The sequence below is a fragment of the Grammomys surdaster genome, unplaced genomic scaffold, assembly GCF_004785775.1.
Source record: "Grammomys surdaster isolate TR1022 unplaced genomic scaffold, NIH_TR_1.0 211, whole genome shotgun sequence".
Classification (NCBI taxonomy): domain Eukaryota; kingdom Metazoa; phylum Chordata; class Mammalia; order Rodentia; family Muridae; genus Grammomys; species Grammomys surdaster.
In genome coordinates this window covers 4,603,947-4,621,545 of record NW_021604656.1, presented here as the reverse complement: position 1 = coordinate 4,621,545, position 17,599 = coordinate 4,603,947, and the positions used below count along the sequence as shown (strand labels likewise).

Genomic DNA, 17,599 nt, shown 5'->3' with positions numbered 1-17,599 from the left:
ACATCCATCCTGCCCCTCCATCCTTCCCTCTACAGCTCTCTGAAATCAAATCAGTGATTCTTACCAGAGGCTACTCTACAATTGAAACATTAGCATCTACCGAAGGGAGCACTTAAAATCTCCATTCAGCAAGGCACAGTGTATCACACCTACAGTTCCAACTGCTCAGGTACTGAGGGAAAGAACACTTGAGTGCAGGAGCTTAGACAGCACAGTAAGACCCTGTATGTAGAACTACAAGAATCTCAGTAGGAGTCTGGCACATCTTCAACCGTCTAACAGCAAGTGAGTAGACGGATAAAGCACCCCATAAGACATGATCCCGGGGATTTGGAGACTGAAGTAGGAGAATCACAAACTCAAGGCCAGCTCAGTTAGGAAGAGGAACTCTGTCTTAAACTGGAAAACAGAATATTTCCAGGTACAGTGGCACCCCCTTCAATCCCAGCACATGGGAGGCGGAGTTCAAGGCCAGCCTGGTCTGCATAGGGAATTCTAGGGCAGGCAGAGCTATTGCACCGAGACCCTGTCACATACATACCCTGAGCTATTACTTAGCCATGTGAAATAAAGTAGAACACGCTACAGTATGAACCTTCAAGACAGGATGCTAAACTACAAAGTCAAACATAGAGAACCAGCCATGGTGCCGCACGACTTCTATCCCAGCACTTGGGAGGTCGAGGCAGGCAGAGCTCTGTAAGTTCACGGCCAGCCTAGTCTTCAGAGTAAGTTCTAGGTCAGCCAGGGCCACACAGAGGAAGCACTGACTTGGAGGGGTGAAAAATTGCCAGACACAGGAAGAAACCAAGAGCATGACTGCAGCTTGGGGAATGCAGGCAAATTCTCAGAGACAGAAAGCAGTGTGAGGTGCAGGGGCCTGGGGAAGACAGGATATTGAGATCTTTAATGCGCAGTTACTACCTGGGATGACAAAAGAACTCTGGCAATGGATAGCAACAGTGGCTACACAGCACTTAACAGGCTGTGACTAAGTACATAGAACTCTACGCTTGAAACGGCTACATCAGGACTAGGGAGGTAACCTGGTGCTGGGGCATTTGCTAAACACACACAAAGCTAGCTCCAACCCTTAGTTTGACAGGAGGTATGGGCAAAGGTGTAAATGTAAATATAACATTGTATGTATCTCCTACAGTGTAGGAAAGGCACCGCCCACACCCCAGACATACCATCGTCGTCCTCCAAGCTCCACTTCTTCCCCTGTTTCATTTCCTCAATCTCCTTCTTCAGCTCCCCTATGTTCTCCATCGCCTTTTTACGCTGCTCTTCTCGCCACTTTTCAACTCTTTCTTTCCGTTTTCTCATTTCTTCTTCCAGTTTATTCTGGTCAAAGTTCTTTAAGGAGAGAAGAAAAGGGAAAATCAAAATGAGAATCAGCGGGTATGGTCCTTCACATGCAATTTTAAGTAAGTTCTCCAAGATATATAAAAAAAAAAAAAAAAAAGAAAGAAAAATAGATGTATATAAATTCTAAACACAAAGTAGATTCAGTATTCACCACCCTTATAATTATGTTCCTATTATATTAAAAGCAAGGCCAGTGGGAATCCTCAGGAAATAAAGGCACTTGCTGTGCAGCCTGAATCTGAGGTCAGCCCCAATCCCTCACATGGTGGAGGGAGAGAATTAACTCTTTGGAGGTTAACAGACCACCACACTTGTGCAATGGCATGCCATGTGTGTAACTCACACCAAAAAGATTTAACAAAAAAATATTAAAACAAAGCCAGACCTGGTCATTAGCACCTGTAACCACAGAGAACTAGGGCTAGTTCTAGGCCAGCCTGAGCTACATACAGCAAGACCCTGAGAGAGAGATGCCGTGAGGAACAGAAGGACAGAAAGAAAGGAAGAGTCACAGGAAGAAGTATTTTCACAAAGAAAGCCAAAGGGTTTCTGGGTTTGTGGGCTGGAGAGGTGGCTCAGTGGTCATGAGCACTGGCTGCTCTTCCAGAGGACTCAGGTCTGATTCCCAGTGCCCACACGGTAGCTAAACACTGTCTGTAACTCCAGCTCTAGAGGACCTGGCACTCTATGCAGGTGGCACCAGGCAAACAAGTGGTACAAAGACACACACACCCATACACATAAAATAATATAAAACTTAAGAAAAAGATTCACGTGATTACCTGCTGCAGGGTATTTGATCACACTGTTAACCTCAGTATTATATTATTTACTGAATAAAGACATGTTTCCAGTTGTGGTATGGCTCAGCCCTTACCACACACTTTTAATCCCAAGTTAGTTTGTAGAAGGCAGTACCCATACTTGAAAGTGATGTCTAATTGAGGGGCAAACAAAGTGACGAATCAGAGAAAGATCTGACAGACTAGGATCTGCCCAACTCTGTCAAAAAGAGACAGGGAAGAGAAGCTACTTGAGGGAACAGTGCACAGGAAGGAGGAGAGGGACAGTTTTACTAGGACAGTTGTACAGAGACAGGTTAAAGAAAGAACAAACTAGACCCAGGTGACTAGACCCAGGAACAAACTAGACCAGAGAATGAAAGGAGCCAGAAGATTAGAACAAATTGCTAGAGTTAGTTTCAGGCCAAGCAGAACAATTCAGTGAGAAACTCAAAGAAGCCACATTGAATCAGTCAGCTCAGAGAGGAGTTTGAGCCAGAACAGCTTAGTTGAACCAGCCAGCCAGAGTTCAGAAAGAACTAGAAAGGGTGAACTTATTCAGCAGTAAGACTCAGAGGCTGAAAACATTCTAGGTCTAGATTACATTATACAGAGGCTAAAAGCTCCCAGGACTAGGCCTAGGATAGCAGACAGAGGCAATAAGCCTAGGAGACAATTACATCAATAGAATAAAAGTTACTTTACAATTATCAACTATATCCTACTATATTGATGAAATAAAATGACATTCCCCACATTGACAAGGATATAAGCAAAAATATACTGCTGTATGCCTTAACCCTTTCCGTTTTTATTTATTTACATGTCTATTTACATATCTATGTGGGCACATAGCTCGAGTGTAGCAGTCAGGGAAAAATGTGGTGTTTGCCCCTTCTTCCCTTCACATGGGCTCCTTGATTCAATCCCAGGTCTCTGTGACAGCTGCTTTCCTGCTGAACCACTCTGCTGATCCACATGCCTAGACTCTTGGGTCTAAACTTACACACTGTTTAGGCCAATTTCATACTATAAACATGGGTCGATCACAGTTTCTAAGTAAAAACAAGTAACACAGAAGTAATTCTGGGCTGGGTGTGATGGCACAAACCTTTAATCCTAGCACTCAGGAGGCTGAGACAGGTGGATTTCTGTGAGTCTGAGGCCAGCCTGGTCTACAATGCAAGTTCACAAGAGCCAGGGCTGCGTAGAGAAACCTTGTTGTGGAAGAGGGGAGGAGAGAGGAGGGGAGGGGAGGGGAAGAACTGTTGTGCAAACATGTCTGCGGTTCCCGGGCCCGGCTGACCTACCCCAGCATCCTTCTCTTTCTCATCCTCCTTGTCGTCCTTGTCCTTTTTCTTCTCCTTGGAGCTGTCCCCACCTTCTGCTTTCTCTTTGGACCTAGACCTACCAAAGAATAAAGAGAGTAAGATAACATCCACTCGGCAATCATCTGGTCATGTGTGTGTGGACAAGGACAGTGTGTAGAAGTCAGGTCTCTCCTACATCTGCACCAAGGACCACAGTCAGTTTGAGTCACAGCGGCAAACATCTCTATCACTGAGTCATTTTGAAGTTCTACGATACTAATTTTAAGATTATTTAATAGACATGGGTCTCATTTTCTTATTTCTCCAATAATCAACACATTTTCATATTCAATAACAAATTCCTTGGTACATAAGAAAAGTGAATCTTTTATAGCAAATATTACTAAACATTTGGAAATTTGTCTGAGAAAAATAATTACAAAATTTAGACAGGATAGAAAAACGTTAGTAATTCATACATATAATAAATCACAAAGGGCTTTACATTTGATTTATGCCTTTAATAAGAAAAGGGCTTAATTTTTTTGTTGTTTTTTTGTTTTGTTTTGTTTTGTTTTTCTAGACAGGGTTTCTCTGTGTAGCCCTGGCTGCCCTGGAACTCACTCTGTAGACCAGGCTAGCCTCGAACTCTCGAACTCAGAAATCCGCCTGCCTCTGACTCCCAAGTGCTGGGATTAAAGGCGTGCGCCACCACCGCCCGGCTTGGGGCTTAATTTTAATGATATAATCATTGTTAGGCTAGAGAGATGCTCAGCTGTTATGTGTACTGCTGCTCTTAAAGAAGACCCAAGTTCAGCTCCCAGCAACCCCATGGAGCATACATACAACCATTGGAAACGACAGTTCCAGGAGAATACCTATGGCCTCCACAGGTACTGCATGCATGTGGAATGCAGACACACATGCAGGCAAAATATTTATATACATTAAAAAAAAACAGTAACCCATCTCTCCCCTTCATGATTGGTGTTTTTGAGTGATTTCTAGATATTCTTTCAGGTTTGAAAAAGATAGTCAGAGATGAAAAAGATATTCTTCAAAATAAAATTCCCTAAGAATCATCAACTCATTTTTTTCCCATTGAGTTTGTTCTTTGTTCTGCCCAGGCCAGCTTTCTGTGAGCACAGTGAAGGCAGTCCTATTTTATTATAGGGCAGCCCTAGCACCATTTATCTTTAGTTTTCTCAAGACAAGGTTTCTCTGTGTAAGCTGGGCTGCCTTGGAACTTGCTCTGAAGACCAGGCTGGCCTCTAACTCACCACTTATCTTAAGCTTACTGCAGTGTAGGCTGGCATTTACCAAATGGCTGTGTGACTACGTCTGCCCACAGGCTCGTCCTGTTCCTTCACTGATCTATCTGTGCTTCTCTACACAGACACACTGTCCAACACCGAAACCTTGGCGTGTACCTCTCTGGGCGAGCACAGGAGTCCTCCTACCTTCCTTTCAGATAATGTCCTTTGTACTTCTAATGCATGTAGTCACGAGTAGTATGTAGGTGTGTGTGGCACTCATCGAATAAAATAAACAGGATATGAGTTAGGAACTAGTCAGGGAACGAGCCCAGATTATAGTCTCATCATTCATTCAAAATAATGAAGTCTCAGAGTCGTCATTCTCGGAGCAGAGGCTGGGAAGAAAATCAGAAAACTGCATACATAAAATTTTAAAGTAATAAAAAAAATTGTAAGCTATCAACATGTACTTCAGAAAAGAAACCCAAATGGCCAATAAAGATGAAAAAATATCCAACTTCACTAGCAATCAGAGAAAAATGCACACTAAAGCCACAGTAAGCCACCTCCCTCAAGAAGCCAACAATCTGCTCTTGAATACTTACCTTCTCTCCATAATAAAATTCTTTCCAATTCTCAAAATAAAAATTAAAAAAAAAATCTACAAGAGCTGGTGAGATAGCTCAGCAGTTAAGAGCACTGATTGCTCTTCCAGAGGTCCTGAGTTCAAATCCCAGCAACCACATGGTGGCTCACAAACATCTGTAATGAGATCTGATGCCCTCTTATTATGGGGTATCTGAAAACAGCTACAGTATACTTACATACAATAAAAATAAAAATAAAAATAAAAAAACCTTTGGGCTGGATTGAGAGGGAAAAGGGAAGGGGAAAAAAATCTACAATATAATCACATATCTAACCAACTGGCAGAAAAATAAAAGTCTACCAATTGCAGACACTGGGAAGGCATGGAGCAAGACAATTCTCTCATGCTGTGGTTGGGTACAAGGGCAAACTCTCTGGAAAGGGACCTGCTGCCATCACCCAGTTAAAGCAGACCTGAGTCTACGGCCACAGTCTTCCTTCCAGATGTATTGCCTAGGAATGCTCACGCACAGATGTACTAGGGCATCTGCACAGGAACAGTCACCAGCATCACCGAGGCTGCAGGAAGAGGTCAGGAAGTCAGGGCCAGCCTGGGATGCACACCAAGACCCTGGCTCATAAAGCCACAGGCCATGGCTATAGCTCAGGAAGAAAGCACCTGCCTATAATATAAAGCACAAGACTTTGGGTTTGACGCCAACATTACAGAAAAAATAAATGAGAAAAAGAAAAAAAGTTCAGGGCTCTCAAAGCCTAGCCCACACACATCCGTTCAATGGAATAGTAAGCTGTGTACAGTACTCAGAACACTACTCAACAACAAGACTGAACCAGCCCAGGCGAACCTCAAACCATGCCGAGCAAAGAACACAGTACTCCAGTCACTGCAGCTAAAGCACACAGTAATCTGAGGGGCACGCAGGTGGTAAGCAGAAAGGAAAAGGTCCGCAGCGGCTTCATGGGGGAGAGTGCTAACACAGTGATGCCCGGAAGGCAGAGGAGAGCTTTGGAGGGAGCCAGGACCACACAGCAAGATCCTCTCAACAAATAAATGTTAGGACAAGTGAATGGAGCACGAATTTGAAATGAGTATAAAATGGATATCCACATCCCCAAACCAAGGTCAAGAGAGAAAACAGGCTAGAGACGGCTCATGGTAAAAGCACCAATAACTCTTCCAGGAGTGGTGTCTCTGGTGTGAGTCCCAGCACCAACATGGAGGCTCACCACCGACTGTGGTTCCCTTTTTAGGGGCGCCTACCTCTTCTGAAATCCAGGGCAGCAGACATGCAAGCAGGACAGCTACACATACAGAGAGATAAATCCAGCCTCTCTAACCTCTGTCTGTCTTGCTTTCTTTTCCTTTTTTTTTTTTTTTTTTTTTTTTGGTTTTGTTGTTATTTTGGTTTTTTAAGCCAGGTTTTCTCTGCAGAGCCCTGGTTGTCCTGGAACATTCTAAATGTATAGGCCAGACTGACATCAAACCCAGAGATCCACCTGCCTCTGCCTCCTAAGTACTAGGATCCAGGCTTTTAATTTCAAGAAATCCCAACATTATTACACTGGCCTTGGTAAAATAGAAGTACGACTTACAAAGTAAAACAAACAACACTGGAGAGAGAGATGCCAACACTGAATAAAACAGAAACAGGAGACAGGTGAGAGTCAACATAACACATTCGTGGTTTCGGTGAGCAGTGTTACCAGGTGACAGGAGACTAGAGAGCAAGCATACTGACCCAACAAGAGGCTTCAGTCACATGTTACCAGGATCACAACACACACACACACCTAACTCACACAATCGAAGACCACACTTTTCCAAATAGCAATTCAACAGGCATCCTATGAAAGTTAAGAAGTGACTGTTGGGCTGCACAGCCGACTCAAAGGTTAAATCACAAACTGGTCTGACAAAGGAGTCCAGTTCCCGGCACCCCCAGCAGGTAGCGCAGAATACCACAAAAAAAAAAAATGCTTACAAAAGCTCTGACCGTTGTTAATAATACACATTAAATAAGGTACAGTGCAGAGTACAAAAGCAATGGAATCTGCTAGTGTCTAAGTGACTAAGATTCGTGACCTCCAGCTCCCTCGGATCTGAGACCTCCTGCCTCCACGGGCACCTGTGCCCTTGGACACACCTACACAGGTATGCATAAGTCAAGGAAACAGTTCAAAAGATGTCAGCAATATCTTATCTGAGAAAAGAATCTCAAAGGAAAAAACACTGAGGCCGAGGATGCACCTGAATGCAGAGGGGTTGCCACGCATAGTGACCAGCGTGCCTGCGACAACGGTCACTGCCCCACAAAGATGCTGCCACAAGTCCTAAGCGTTAATAAATATGAAATAAGGGTACAGTGTGGAGTGTAAAACCAATAGATTCTGCTATTCTCAACTGAAATATAAACCCATAACCTAATAAACATTGTGTCTATACTTCACAACAAGAGTCAAAGTCTGTAAGTACTGATAAGGACGGATTTGAAGGCAGAGAATAAAGGCAGAGGGAAGGAAACAGCAGGCGCAGCCTAAGGACAGCATACCTATTCTCAGCCTTCTTGCTTTTGCTGCCAGGACTGGAGGACCGGGATCGCCGGCCCCGGCTTCGACTCCTTGAGCGCCTTCTATCTCGGCTGCGAGATCTTCTTCGCTCCCGGCTTCTGTCCCGTTCTCTACTTCTGGACCGCCTGAAAGGAAGAGTTTTCTTTTATTTTGTGGCCAAAGAGAATTACTGCAGTCTGTGACTGTCCCAACCTGAAAAGGTCATACAATCATGATCACTGTTGAGGCAGAGCCTCACTTAGCTACCAAGTCAGCTGAACAGAAAACAAGTGACACCAGTTCTCACAAGGATCGATGGGAACGGGAGGATACTAGTTTCCATAGTGACATTTGCTAACACAGCAGGTTGTAATAGATACTTTAAATTTCAGCCAGCCTACAGCTAGGGTTGCAGCTCAGCCCAGGAGCACTGGCTGAGCTAATCAAACTCCTAATCTCAGCAGGGAGGAAGCCTGAGTCTACGTAAGGAGATGGACAGAACCTGGCTCAAAGATCAGAATCTTAAGACTAACAGGTGACACTTCTTCACCTGAGCTGCTAGTTACCATGTGACACAGGGCAGACCCCCCCCAACTCCCTGGATGCCAGGTTCCTCTACTAGAAAATATAAAGAATTCAGTATAGAATTTCAAGTCTTGTTTTTGTTGTTGTTTTGAGTCTCACTGACTTGAACACAAGAGATTCACCTGCCTCTTGACTCCCTAGCACAGGGATTAGAAGCATGTGCAACCACACCGAGCCTCAAAATCCTTGACCTAAAATTTGCAATTTTATTCTCACATAAAAAGTCAGAGATCCGCCGGGCGGTGGTGGCACACGCCTTTAATCCCAGCACTTGGGAGGCAGAGGCAGGCGGATTTCTGAGTTCGAGGCCAGAGTCTACAGAGTGAGTTCCAGGACAGCCAGGGCTACACAGAGAAACCCTGTCTCGAAAAACAAAACAAACAAACAAAAAAAAAAGTCAGAGATCGGGCTAGAGAGATGGCTCAGTGGTTAAGAGCACTGACTGCTCTTCTAGAGGTCCTGAGTTCAATTCCCAGCAACCACATGGTGGCTCACAACCATCTATAATGAGATCTAATACCCTCTTTCTGGTGTGTCTGAAGACAGCTACAGTATACTCATATACATAAAATAAATAAGTCAGAGATCAGCAATGCGGTGTGTAGTAGGGGTGTGCACAGAGCCAGGAGGATGGATCTCTGTGAGTTCCAGGACAGCCTGGTCTACAGATCAAGTTCCAGGACAGCCAGAGCACCACAGAGAAACCCAAGGTGGGGGCGGGAGGTTTTGTGAATTTGTTATCTGTTGAGTAAACTGATTTACTTAACAATCGCTTCGAAGAATTGTAGGAAGCTGTCTGAGGGACACATAACAGGAACGTAAACTAGTCCACACTCTATACTGTCATGGGTAACTGCTTCTCCGGACTGCCAGGTATTAAGACCACAGTATTTACCTTCCGACCTTTTAAGAAGATAAAGTCACAGTTTAACACTGTCATGCTTTCTGTTTTTAAAGACATTTCCACAGAGAAAGGTTCTAACTATTGGCACTAGTGTCAATAAATATGTAAGTAAATGTAAAATAAAAAAGGTTGAGTGTTTTTCAGTTTAAACCTAAGAACAATCATTAAATTAGCTTAAAACAATAGAAAGGGCCCACAGAAGCTCTTCCCTGGTTCCTCCCAGAGTCTGCTTCAGTGGCTACTCTTCACACAGGGTAGAATCAGATAAAACCTGCACAGGCAGAACATATTATCTTACTTTTATCTCTCTCAGGGGACTTCAAGGTTCTCTCTGGATTATAGAACACATAATCTAAAGTTTCCAAGCTTAAAGATATGTCTTTACAGACAAGTCCTGTGTCTAATCAAGCAACGGGGAAAAAAAAAAAAGCAAAAAGCAGGAAGCCCACAAATGGGCCCCTAATTTCCAGACCAAAACACACAATTTATCCAGTAAGGCCTAATATTACTGGTTCTGCAGAACTGGATGTCTTACCTCAGGCGCTTCCTGTCCCTTGACCGAGATCTTCTTTTGTCCCTACTCCGGGACCTCTCTCTCCTTCTGTCTCTATCTCTACTCCTAGAGCGTCTGTCATCTCCACGTTTGCTTCTTTTGTCAGAGGGTGAGCGACTCCTAGATCGGCTTCCAGAGCGACCGCGTGATGCTGACCGTTTGCGGTAGTGGCTAGGACAATACCAAATCAAAGAGTAAGCTTAGCAAGCAGCCTGTACTCCATTTCCATGATTACAAACACAACTAACAGAAAAGACGTTTCAATTGGGAAAAGTGAACTCTGCTACAGTGCACGGACATACTACAAAGGCAAGCAGGGACGCCACGCATGGCGACTCATCCATAGTAGCTGGGAGGCTGAGGCAGGAGGATCACAATGGGTTTGAGGCCAGACTGGCTACAGAATAAAAAGGGCTGGAGTGATGGCTCAGCACTTACAGACACTGGCCATTCTTCCAGAGGACAGCTTGCATTCTGGTGTAGGAAGAGGTGACAGGCAAGTGAAGACACAAATGCACAACATGTCAAGTGCTAGATTAGAGACAGCCAGCTCAGAACAAAGGAAGGTCAACGGGAGTTTTGACAACTTCTATCAGCTGACTAGCAAGTGACATTTAGAGACCCCTGAAGGAGACATGAGCAGGAGCTGTGCAGACACACGGGGAGCCCTTCCAGGCAAGAGGCACAAGAGTAAACTCACAGGGAGGAATCTAGACTCACACATGAAGGAATAGCAGCAGGAAGACAGTTAGACAAGCTGGACAGACAGTGGGCCAGGGCTGTGGCACATACCTCAACCCCAGAACTCAGGAGACAGAAGCAGGCAGATCTCTGAGTTCATAGCCAGCCTTGTCTACACAGTGAGACTCTGTTTCAAAGAAAAGAGGAGGAGAGAAGAGGAAAGAGATCAGACAAGGCAGGACAAGAGGGGAGGGAAGGGGAGGGGAGAACTCAAGAGAGGGCCATAAGATAAGATCAGAGAAACAGCAAAATAGCCAAATATGGAGAACCTCTCGGACTCTTACAATAACTGTCTTTTACTCTGAGTAAGATGGAAAGCTATAGGGCCACACAGGGTGGCAGACACCTATAGTGTTATTAAGGTGTGTCAGTTACAGAGGAAAGATCACTTATATCAATCAGGTTAAGACCAGCATGTTCTCATCTCTAAATAAATATTTAATTAATTTATGTGTATATGTGTATACCTGAGTACAAATGTGTGGTGTGTGTGTGTGTGTGTGTGCGCACACGCACGCGCGCGCATCTCATGTGTGCAGGTACCTATGGAAACAGAAAAGGGCATCAGCTCCCTTGGAACTGGAGTTACAGACAGCTGTGAGCCATGTGGGTACTAGGAATTGAACCCGGGTCCTCTGGAGCAAACCCAGTGCTTTCAACCACTGAGCCACCTCTCCAGCCCCATGAGTAAATATTCTTACAAGAAATAACTAAAAAGGAAAAGTTCCTGTAAGATTTTAAGCATGACAGTTTTTAAAGTTATCACTCAAGAGTCAGCAATGCAACGCCAACACTCAGCAGTGAAGGCGGGGCAGCCGGCAGTTCAAAGCCAGCCTTGACTAAGGCAGCCTGTCTGTACCTTTTTTTCCTTTTTATGTTTAAAAAATTAGAGTATTGTTTTGTTGCTGAGCAAAGAACAAATCAAACGAAGGGGAGAAAACATGAAACTAAAACAAGCATCCAGCTTAAGAGAAGTGCAGCTTGGATCAGAATAGCAAGTGTAGATGCTGAGAAATACCAAGATCTCCAATGAGAACAAACCACAAAAGCCCAAAACACCAGCACTGACATATCTTAATTATGAATTAAATGTCAAGTATGAGGGCAAGAGAGAAGGCTGGGTGTCTGCACATGTGACCAGAATAAGCAGGAAAGGGAGGCTGTGCTGAGGGAAAGGCCGTGGCCCAGCACACAGTCCAAATGAGGCAGGCCCTGAGACCCACTCACAGCAGCCTTCCTCACCACCACTGAAGGAACCATCACTAGAAGCCAACAATCCATTCACTTCCTGAGCCTTCTCAGGATCTACCCTCTACTACTCTCCACGAAAGCTCCAGATGAACGGAAACTGAAGGCTATTTTTTACCTCTGGGCCCTTTACTGCTCCCTGAAGAAACCAAGAACAGAAGCCAGGCACCGCAGGAAGACAACAGTAGTCAGGTAAATGGGTGAAATGGACCTTCTTGTGAAAGGTCTTTGGAGTTTGAATTTCATCTTGAAAGTAACAGGATCCAACAGATACTAAATCAAAAAATGGCCAAGGTCTTATCTTATGTCCGAGGTGTCACTTCTGATTCCAGCAATACATATACAATAATTGTAACAGGAAGATCAAGAAAGGTAATTCGGGAAGGAACCAAGTTGAAGCTGCCTGGACAATTAACATTACGTGACATCTTTAAGTCAAAAGCTTCAGGAATGGGGAATCAGTGCAGAATCTAACCAGAAGCAGGAGAATGAGTCGAGCATTGCTTCCAGATCTCTGGGCTGGGCAGCCAGATGAAGAACAATGCCTCTGGAGACGTACAAGATTGTCACTTCGACACACCCTTTATCCGGATGATGCTACAGGCTTTTTATATTTGCAAAATTTCAAGCCACTCCACTCACACTGCTCATTTCACTGAGTCCAAGTTATAACCCAGTAAAGTGCTGTTAGCATTAAGAAGCAACGCAAATTTTTCATTCTCCCTACACACTGAACCATAGTATCTTTCAGACTGGCTACATACATACCATCTCATCTTTCAAGATAATAATAGTAGTAGTAATAATAATAATATCACCATCATCATCTACCTCAAGGTCCCGAGTCCGTTACTAACACCTAAAGTTTTGAAGACACCGTATGGTGCCCGCGTGGAACCTTTCACAAAGAAGCAGGCAATAAAGTAACGAAATTTATCTGCGAAGTAAATGTCCATGAAACAGGTGTTTGTTGTAACTCAATAAAAGCCAGTCCCGCACATATCGCAGGTGCGTAAAAAATATCTGCACACGCTCCTTTTAAATAACTTAGGAAGAGAAGATCACGCGCGTACGAAACTACTAAAGTGGTCGCAAACAAGGCTGTGAAGGCGAAGCGGAAGGGGAGTGAACCGAGTCAGGGTGGACTGAGGGGGATCAGGCTGGAGGCTCCGTGAAAGGGCGGGGTGGATAAGGGGGACTGTTCCCGCTCAGGGCTCAACCGGGTGGTTGCAAGCACACGGGAATCTGCGGCCCTGCGCGCCAGCCGTGCCTCGTCGCAGCCCAGGAGACCGGCTACTCAGCGACCACACATGGGGCCGCCTCGCACCCGCCGCGCCGCTACCTCCACCAGCTCCCCTCCGAGCCCAAGAAGCCGCTCGCCCGCGGACTCACCGAGACTCCCGGCCCATGATGCCAGCCAGCAGAAGGCCTGAGCCCTTGGGGACGATGCGCAGGCCTGTGAAGGGGACAAAGGAGGGAGGTACCAAGCCCTCACGGTACCGAGCGAGGACCGGCCCTACGAAATGGACAGAGCTCCAGCAGTGACCGCCATCAGAGCGTGGCCAACGAAAACAGGATGTGCTGGCGCCGGGCGCGGAAGGAAGGAGCAGGCGGAAGGAAGTGGCTGCTTCTCTACAGCGCCACCTATCGGCTGGAGGCCGCGCGGCGCGGGCTGCGCCTGCAGCGACAGCCTGGTTTTCCGCGGCGCTCATTGGTGCTATGGAGTGTGCCATCCAGGTCACCCTTACAAGGGTCTCTGCTGCAGACCACCGAGGGACTCTATGCAGCCTGCGCCTCTCCCAGAGAGTGTGTCTGTTTGCTTTAATCTTCATTAAATAATACTCCAACTGTCTCCTTATATGCTCTGTACTTAGTCACTTATTTCTTTATGTGTGCGCCAGATCCTGAGAGCTTCGACTAGTAGTAGTGTGCCTCCTACACAAGGAGAGTCACACTGAAGAGGAAAGACTCTTCAAGATGAGATGTGAAGACTTAGAAGCTACAGAAGAGAGCTAAACGGCACTAAGGATTATAATAGTTCTTAACGCTGGGAAGCTTTTGCGGGAGGGGAGGGGTATACGTGAACCAATATAACCGCTGGGGAGATGGGAACCAGACAGAAGCACGGGCCTCCCTCCTGCTCGGGATCTTCGTCTGGATCACTCCTTTCCTGCTTATTATCTTCATATTTACAGTTTGACCTGTCCTTTAAATGTTTTACTTACTGAACTTGCCCCTATACCGGAACAAAGACTCTACGTAAGCCCTCCCAACGGGTTCCAACAGGTACAAACACCTCAACTGACCAATCAGATTAACGACGACGACCTGAGCTTGGCATGACAAAGCATAGTCACCCTACAAGATCAAATAGATTTCCTGCCTACAAAGGTCCTCCAAAACTGCAGAAGACTAACTTCGTGACTGCTGAAAAGGGAGATATCTGTGCCTTCCTAGGAGAAGAATGCTGTTTTCATGAAAACCAATCTGGCCTAATACAGGAAACCACTGAGCAACTATTAAAAAAAAAAAAAAAGTCAAAAGCAGAAAAAGAACAGACAAGGCATTCTAGAAGAACACCTGGACTGCTTGGGGCCCTGGATCACCCCCTTGGCAGGTGCAGTCATAGTTATTTTTTAAAAAAATAAATAGCTTTAGTTATTTTATTTATACGATAAAAAAAAACATATAAATCACCCCCTTGGCAAGTGCAGCCATTTTTTTCCCTAATAAATAGTTTTAGTTATTTTATTTATATGAGTACACCACCACTCTCTTCAGACACACCAGAAGAGGGCATCAGATCCCATTACAGTTGGTTGTGAGCCACCATGTAGTTGCTGGGAATTGAACTCAGGATCTCTGGAAAAACAGTCAATGCTTTTAACCGCTGGGCCATCTCTTCCACCCCAGTCATTGGTATTTACTAACTTGTTCTTTCCTTCTTAGCCCTTTCAGCTGTCTCAAGGCGCGTTTTTTTCGTGTTTTTTTTTGGGGGGGGGGTTGATTTTTTACTACCCAGAGGGTCATTAAATTCTTCATGCAATGACCAGCCCCCATCCCGCCTGAAAGGGACCTCTGTAGTAGGAATTTTGGTTTCTTTAAAAACCCAGTGCAGTGGTTTGAATATGCTTGGCCCAGGAAGGAGCAACAATGTTGGAGTGGGTGTGGCCTTGTTGGAGGAAGCAAGTCACTGTTGGGGTAGGCTTTGAGGTCCTACGCTCAACTCTGCCCAGCGTGAAAAAGAGACTCTTCTCCTGACCTGCCTTCAGATCAAGAACTCTCGACTCCTCCAACACCATGTCTGCCTGAACACTGCCACGTTTCCTGCCATGACAATAATGGACTAAACTTCTAAAACTAAGCCAGCCCCAATTAAGTGTTGTTCTTTGGGTTGGAGAGATGGCTCAGCAGTTAAGTGCACTGTCTACTCTTCCAGAACTTCAATTCCCAGAAACTGTATGTTACTCACAACCATCTATAGTGGGATCTGATGCCCTCTTCTAGCATGCAGGTGTACATGCAGACAGCGCATTCATACAGAAATTAATAAATAAAGTGTTGTACTTTCTAAGAGTTGCCTTGGTCATGGTGTCCCTTTATAGCAATGAAAACCCTAAGACATGGGGCTGCTTTAGATTGTCCACAGCAGCTATGATTTGCCTCGTGCTCTGGCAGGAGCATAATTCTGCCATCTGAAGAGTTTACGTTTGGAGTTCTAGGAACTCTCTCGAGAGTATATTATTGCCAGAGGCCCGAGAGGGAATGGCAGCTTCTGCTGCTTGCCAGCTGGATTTGCCCCAAGAAACTCCATCACCATCAGGAAGCCGTCTGAGGATGTCTATGCTCCTTTCCCCCTCTAACCTTCTTTCTTTCCTATCTAACGTTGCGACGTTGGAAGGGATTGGAGTGGAGAAGGTGGTAGATATAGGGACCCGATAGAGCCAAAAGTACAGCAACAGACCCAGGCATGCTCCTTCCATGACTGAAACCATTGCACCCTCCAAAGAGCCCTCTAAAACTATGGCCCCTCACCCTTCTTTTCACCCTTCCAGAGTATACTGGGTAGTACCCTCAGCTCATAGGAAACTGAGTCAGGCTGTATGAGGAAATAGCCCCTAGCCATAAAGAATTTTAACTGAACTTTTGGCTACTTTATTGGGTTCTCTTTCCTACCATCCATCAGCCTAATTCCACCCCTCTAGCCGCCCAACATTAAGTCAGAGAAAGGAGGATAGAGGGGAAAGAGGGCATCGATCTCTTTAGAGTACTTCCTGCTGGTCAGCAATATCATCGAGTTCCCCCAACCAGCAACCAGCAACCAGCAGCAGAAGGAGCAGTCAACAACACCTCTCTCAAGTCTCTGGTGCTTTATATACCCTCTGAGGAAGGCCTAGAGTGCCAAACTTAAACTATCTTCAGCAGGCAAAATCACATCCCTGCCAAAGCACAAGAACAAATCATAGTGGGCTACTATGGACGATCTGAAGCAGCCCCGTATCTCACTCCTGGGATTAAAACAAAAACATACTCACCTATTATTTGTACATTTTTTAAAGAAACCAAAAGTCTCACTACAAAGACTGGCTTGGCCCCACCCTTCCTAGTTACTTTCACCTGCAGAAACATATGATCAGTATGGAAAACCTCCCGCCCTGTTCCCTGTCAAACCGCAAAACAAAGCTGTCACGTCCTGCTAGCCACCTGTACACCTGTCCCCCAGCCCGTCTAAGTGTGCACGACTTCCATCATGCAGGAAGGATGGGGTCCCTCACTGTTCCAATAAAGCAATCTTAGCCTGTTTCTCAGGGTGAATAATCCTGTTATTCGGGGTGAATCAAGTGTATGCATACGAACTGTCTCTCTGAGGATTGTCTAAGAGAGCTGGTTTATTGAATAATGTCTAAAAAAGACACTAACATCCTCAGAGAAGCAGCACCCCACACACATACCTGCAGACTCCACTGGCTTCATCCTTCCAGCCTAACATGAAGCAGCATCTGGACACCCTGACTGAGGAAGCACACACGTGGAACCACATGTGTGCATGTGTGAAAATAATAATCTTTCGTTCTTGAAACTAACACACCTTGAATATTGCTTAGAATTACACCTGAAACCAGGCAGATGGTGGCACACTCCTTTGATTCCAGCACTTGGGAGGCAGAGGGAGGTGGATCTCTGTGAGTTCGAGGCCAGCCTGGTCTAAAAAGCAAGGACAGCCACAGCTATAAAGAGATTCCTTAGCCGGGTGGTGGTGGCGCACGCCTTTAATCCCAGCACTTGGGAAGCAGAGGCAGGCGATTTCTGAGTTCGAGGCCAGCCTAGTCTACAGAGTGAGTTCCAGGACAGCCAGGACTACACAGAGAAACCCTGTCTCAAAAAAAAAAAAAAAAAGATTCCTTGTCTTGAAGAACCAAAACTATTAAAAAAAAAAAAAAGATAAATACTTTCTTTTATAAGATGTGTTGGTCATGGAGTTTTATTACATCAATAAAAAAAAAGCCACTAATACAATCACTAATGTAGTTAAGTATTTATGCTATTGCATTGCTTGCCTATATTACTTTGTTCCAAATTTAACATTTCTGTTCGAGTTTGCTTTTAAAAGATACTCTGCAAAGCTGAAAAGATTGCTCAGAGGTTAAGAGCACTTGTTGCTCCTGCAGAAGACCTGGGTTCAATTCCCATTC

The 17,599-nt window shown here is 45.2% G+C and overlaps 1 protein-coding gene across 1 annotated transcript in view; it reads right to left on the bottom strand.

Moving 5' to 3' along the window:
* The window catches only part of Ddx46 (DEAD-box helicase 46), a 46,503-nt gene extending 33,018 nt beyond the window's left edge, over window positions 1–13,485 (bottom strand). Inside the window, exons 1-5 of the mRNA XM_028772019.1 lie at window positions 13,299–13,485; window positions 9,900–10,088; window positions 7,878–8,021; window positions 3,464–3,560; window positions 1,194–1,359 (exon numbers count right to left, since the gene is read on the bottom strand). Coding sequence (XP_028627852.1) covers window positions 1,194–1,359; window positions 3,464–3,560; window positions 7,878–8,021; window positions 9,900–10,088; window positions 13,299–13,315 — 613 coding nt within the window. The 5' untranslated portion in view covers window positions 13,316–13,485. The remainder of the gene's footprint in view (window positions 1–1,193; window positions 1,360–3,463; window positions 3,561–7,877; window positions 8,022–9,899; window positions 10,089–13,298) is intronic.
* Window positions 13,486–17,599: the final 4,114 nt, after the last annotated feature.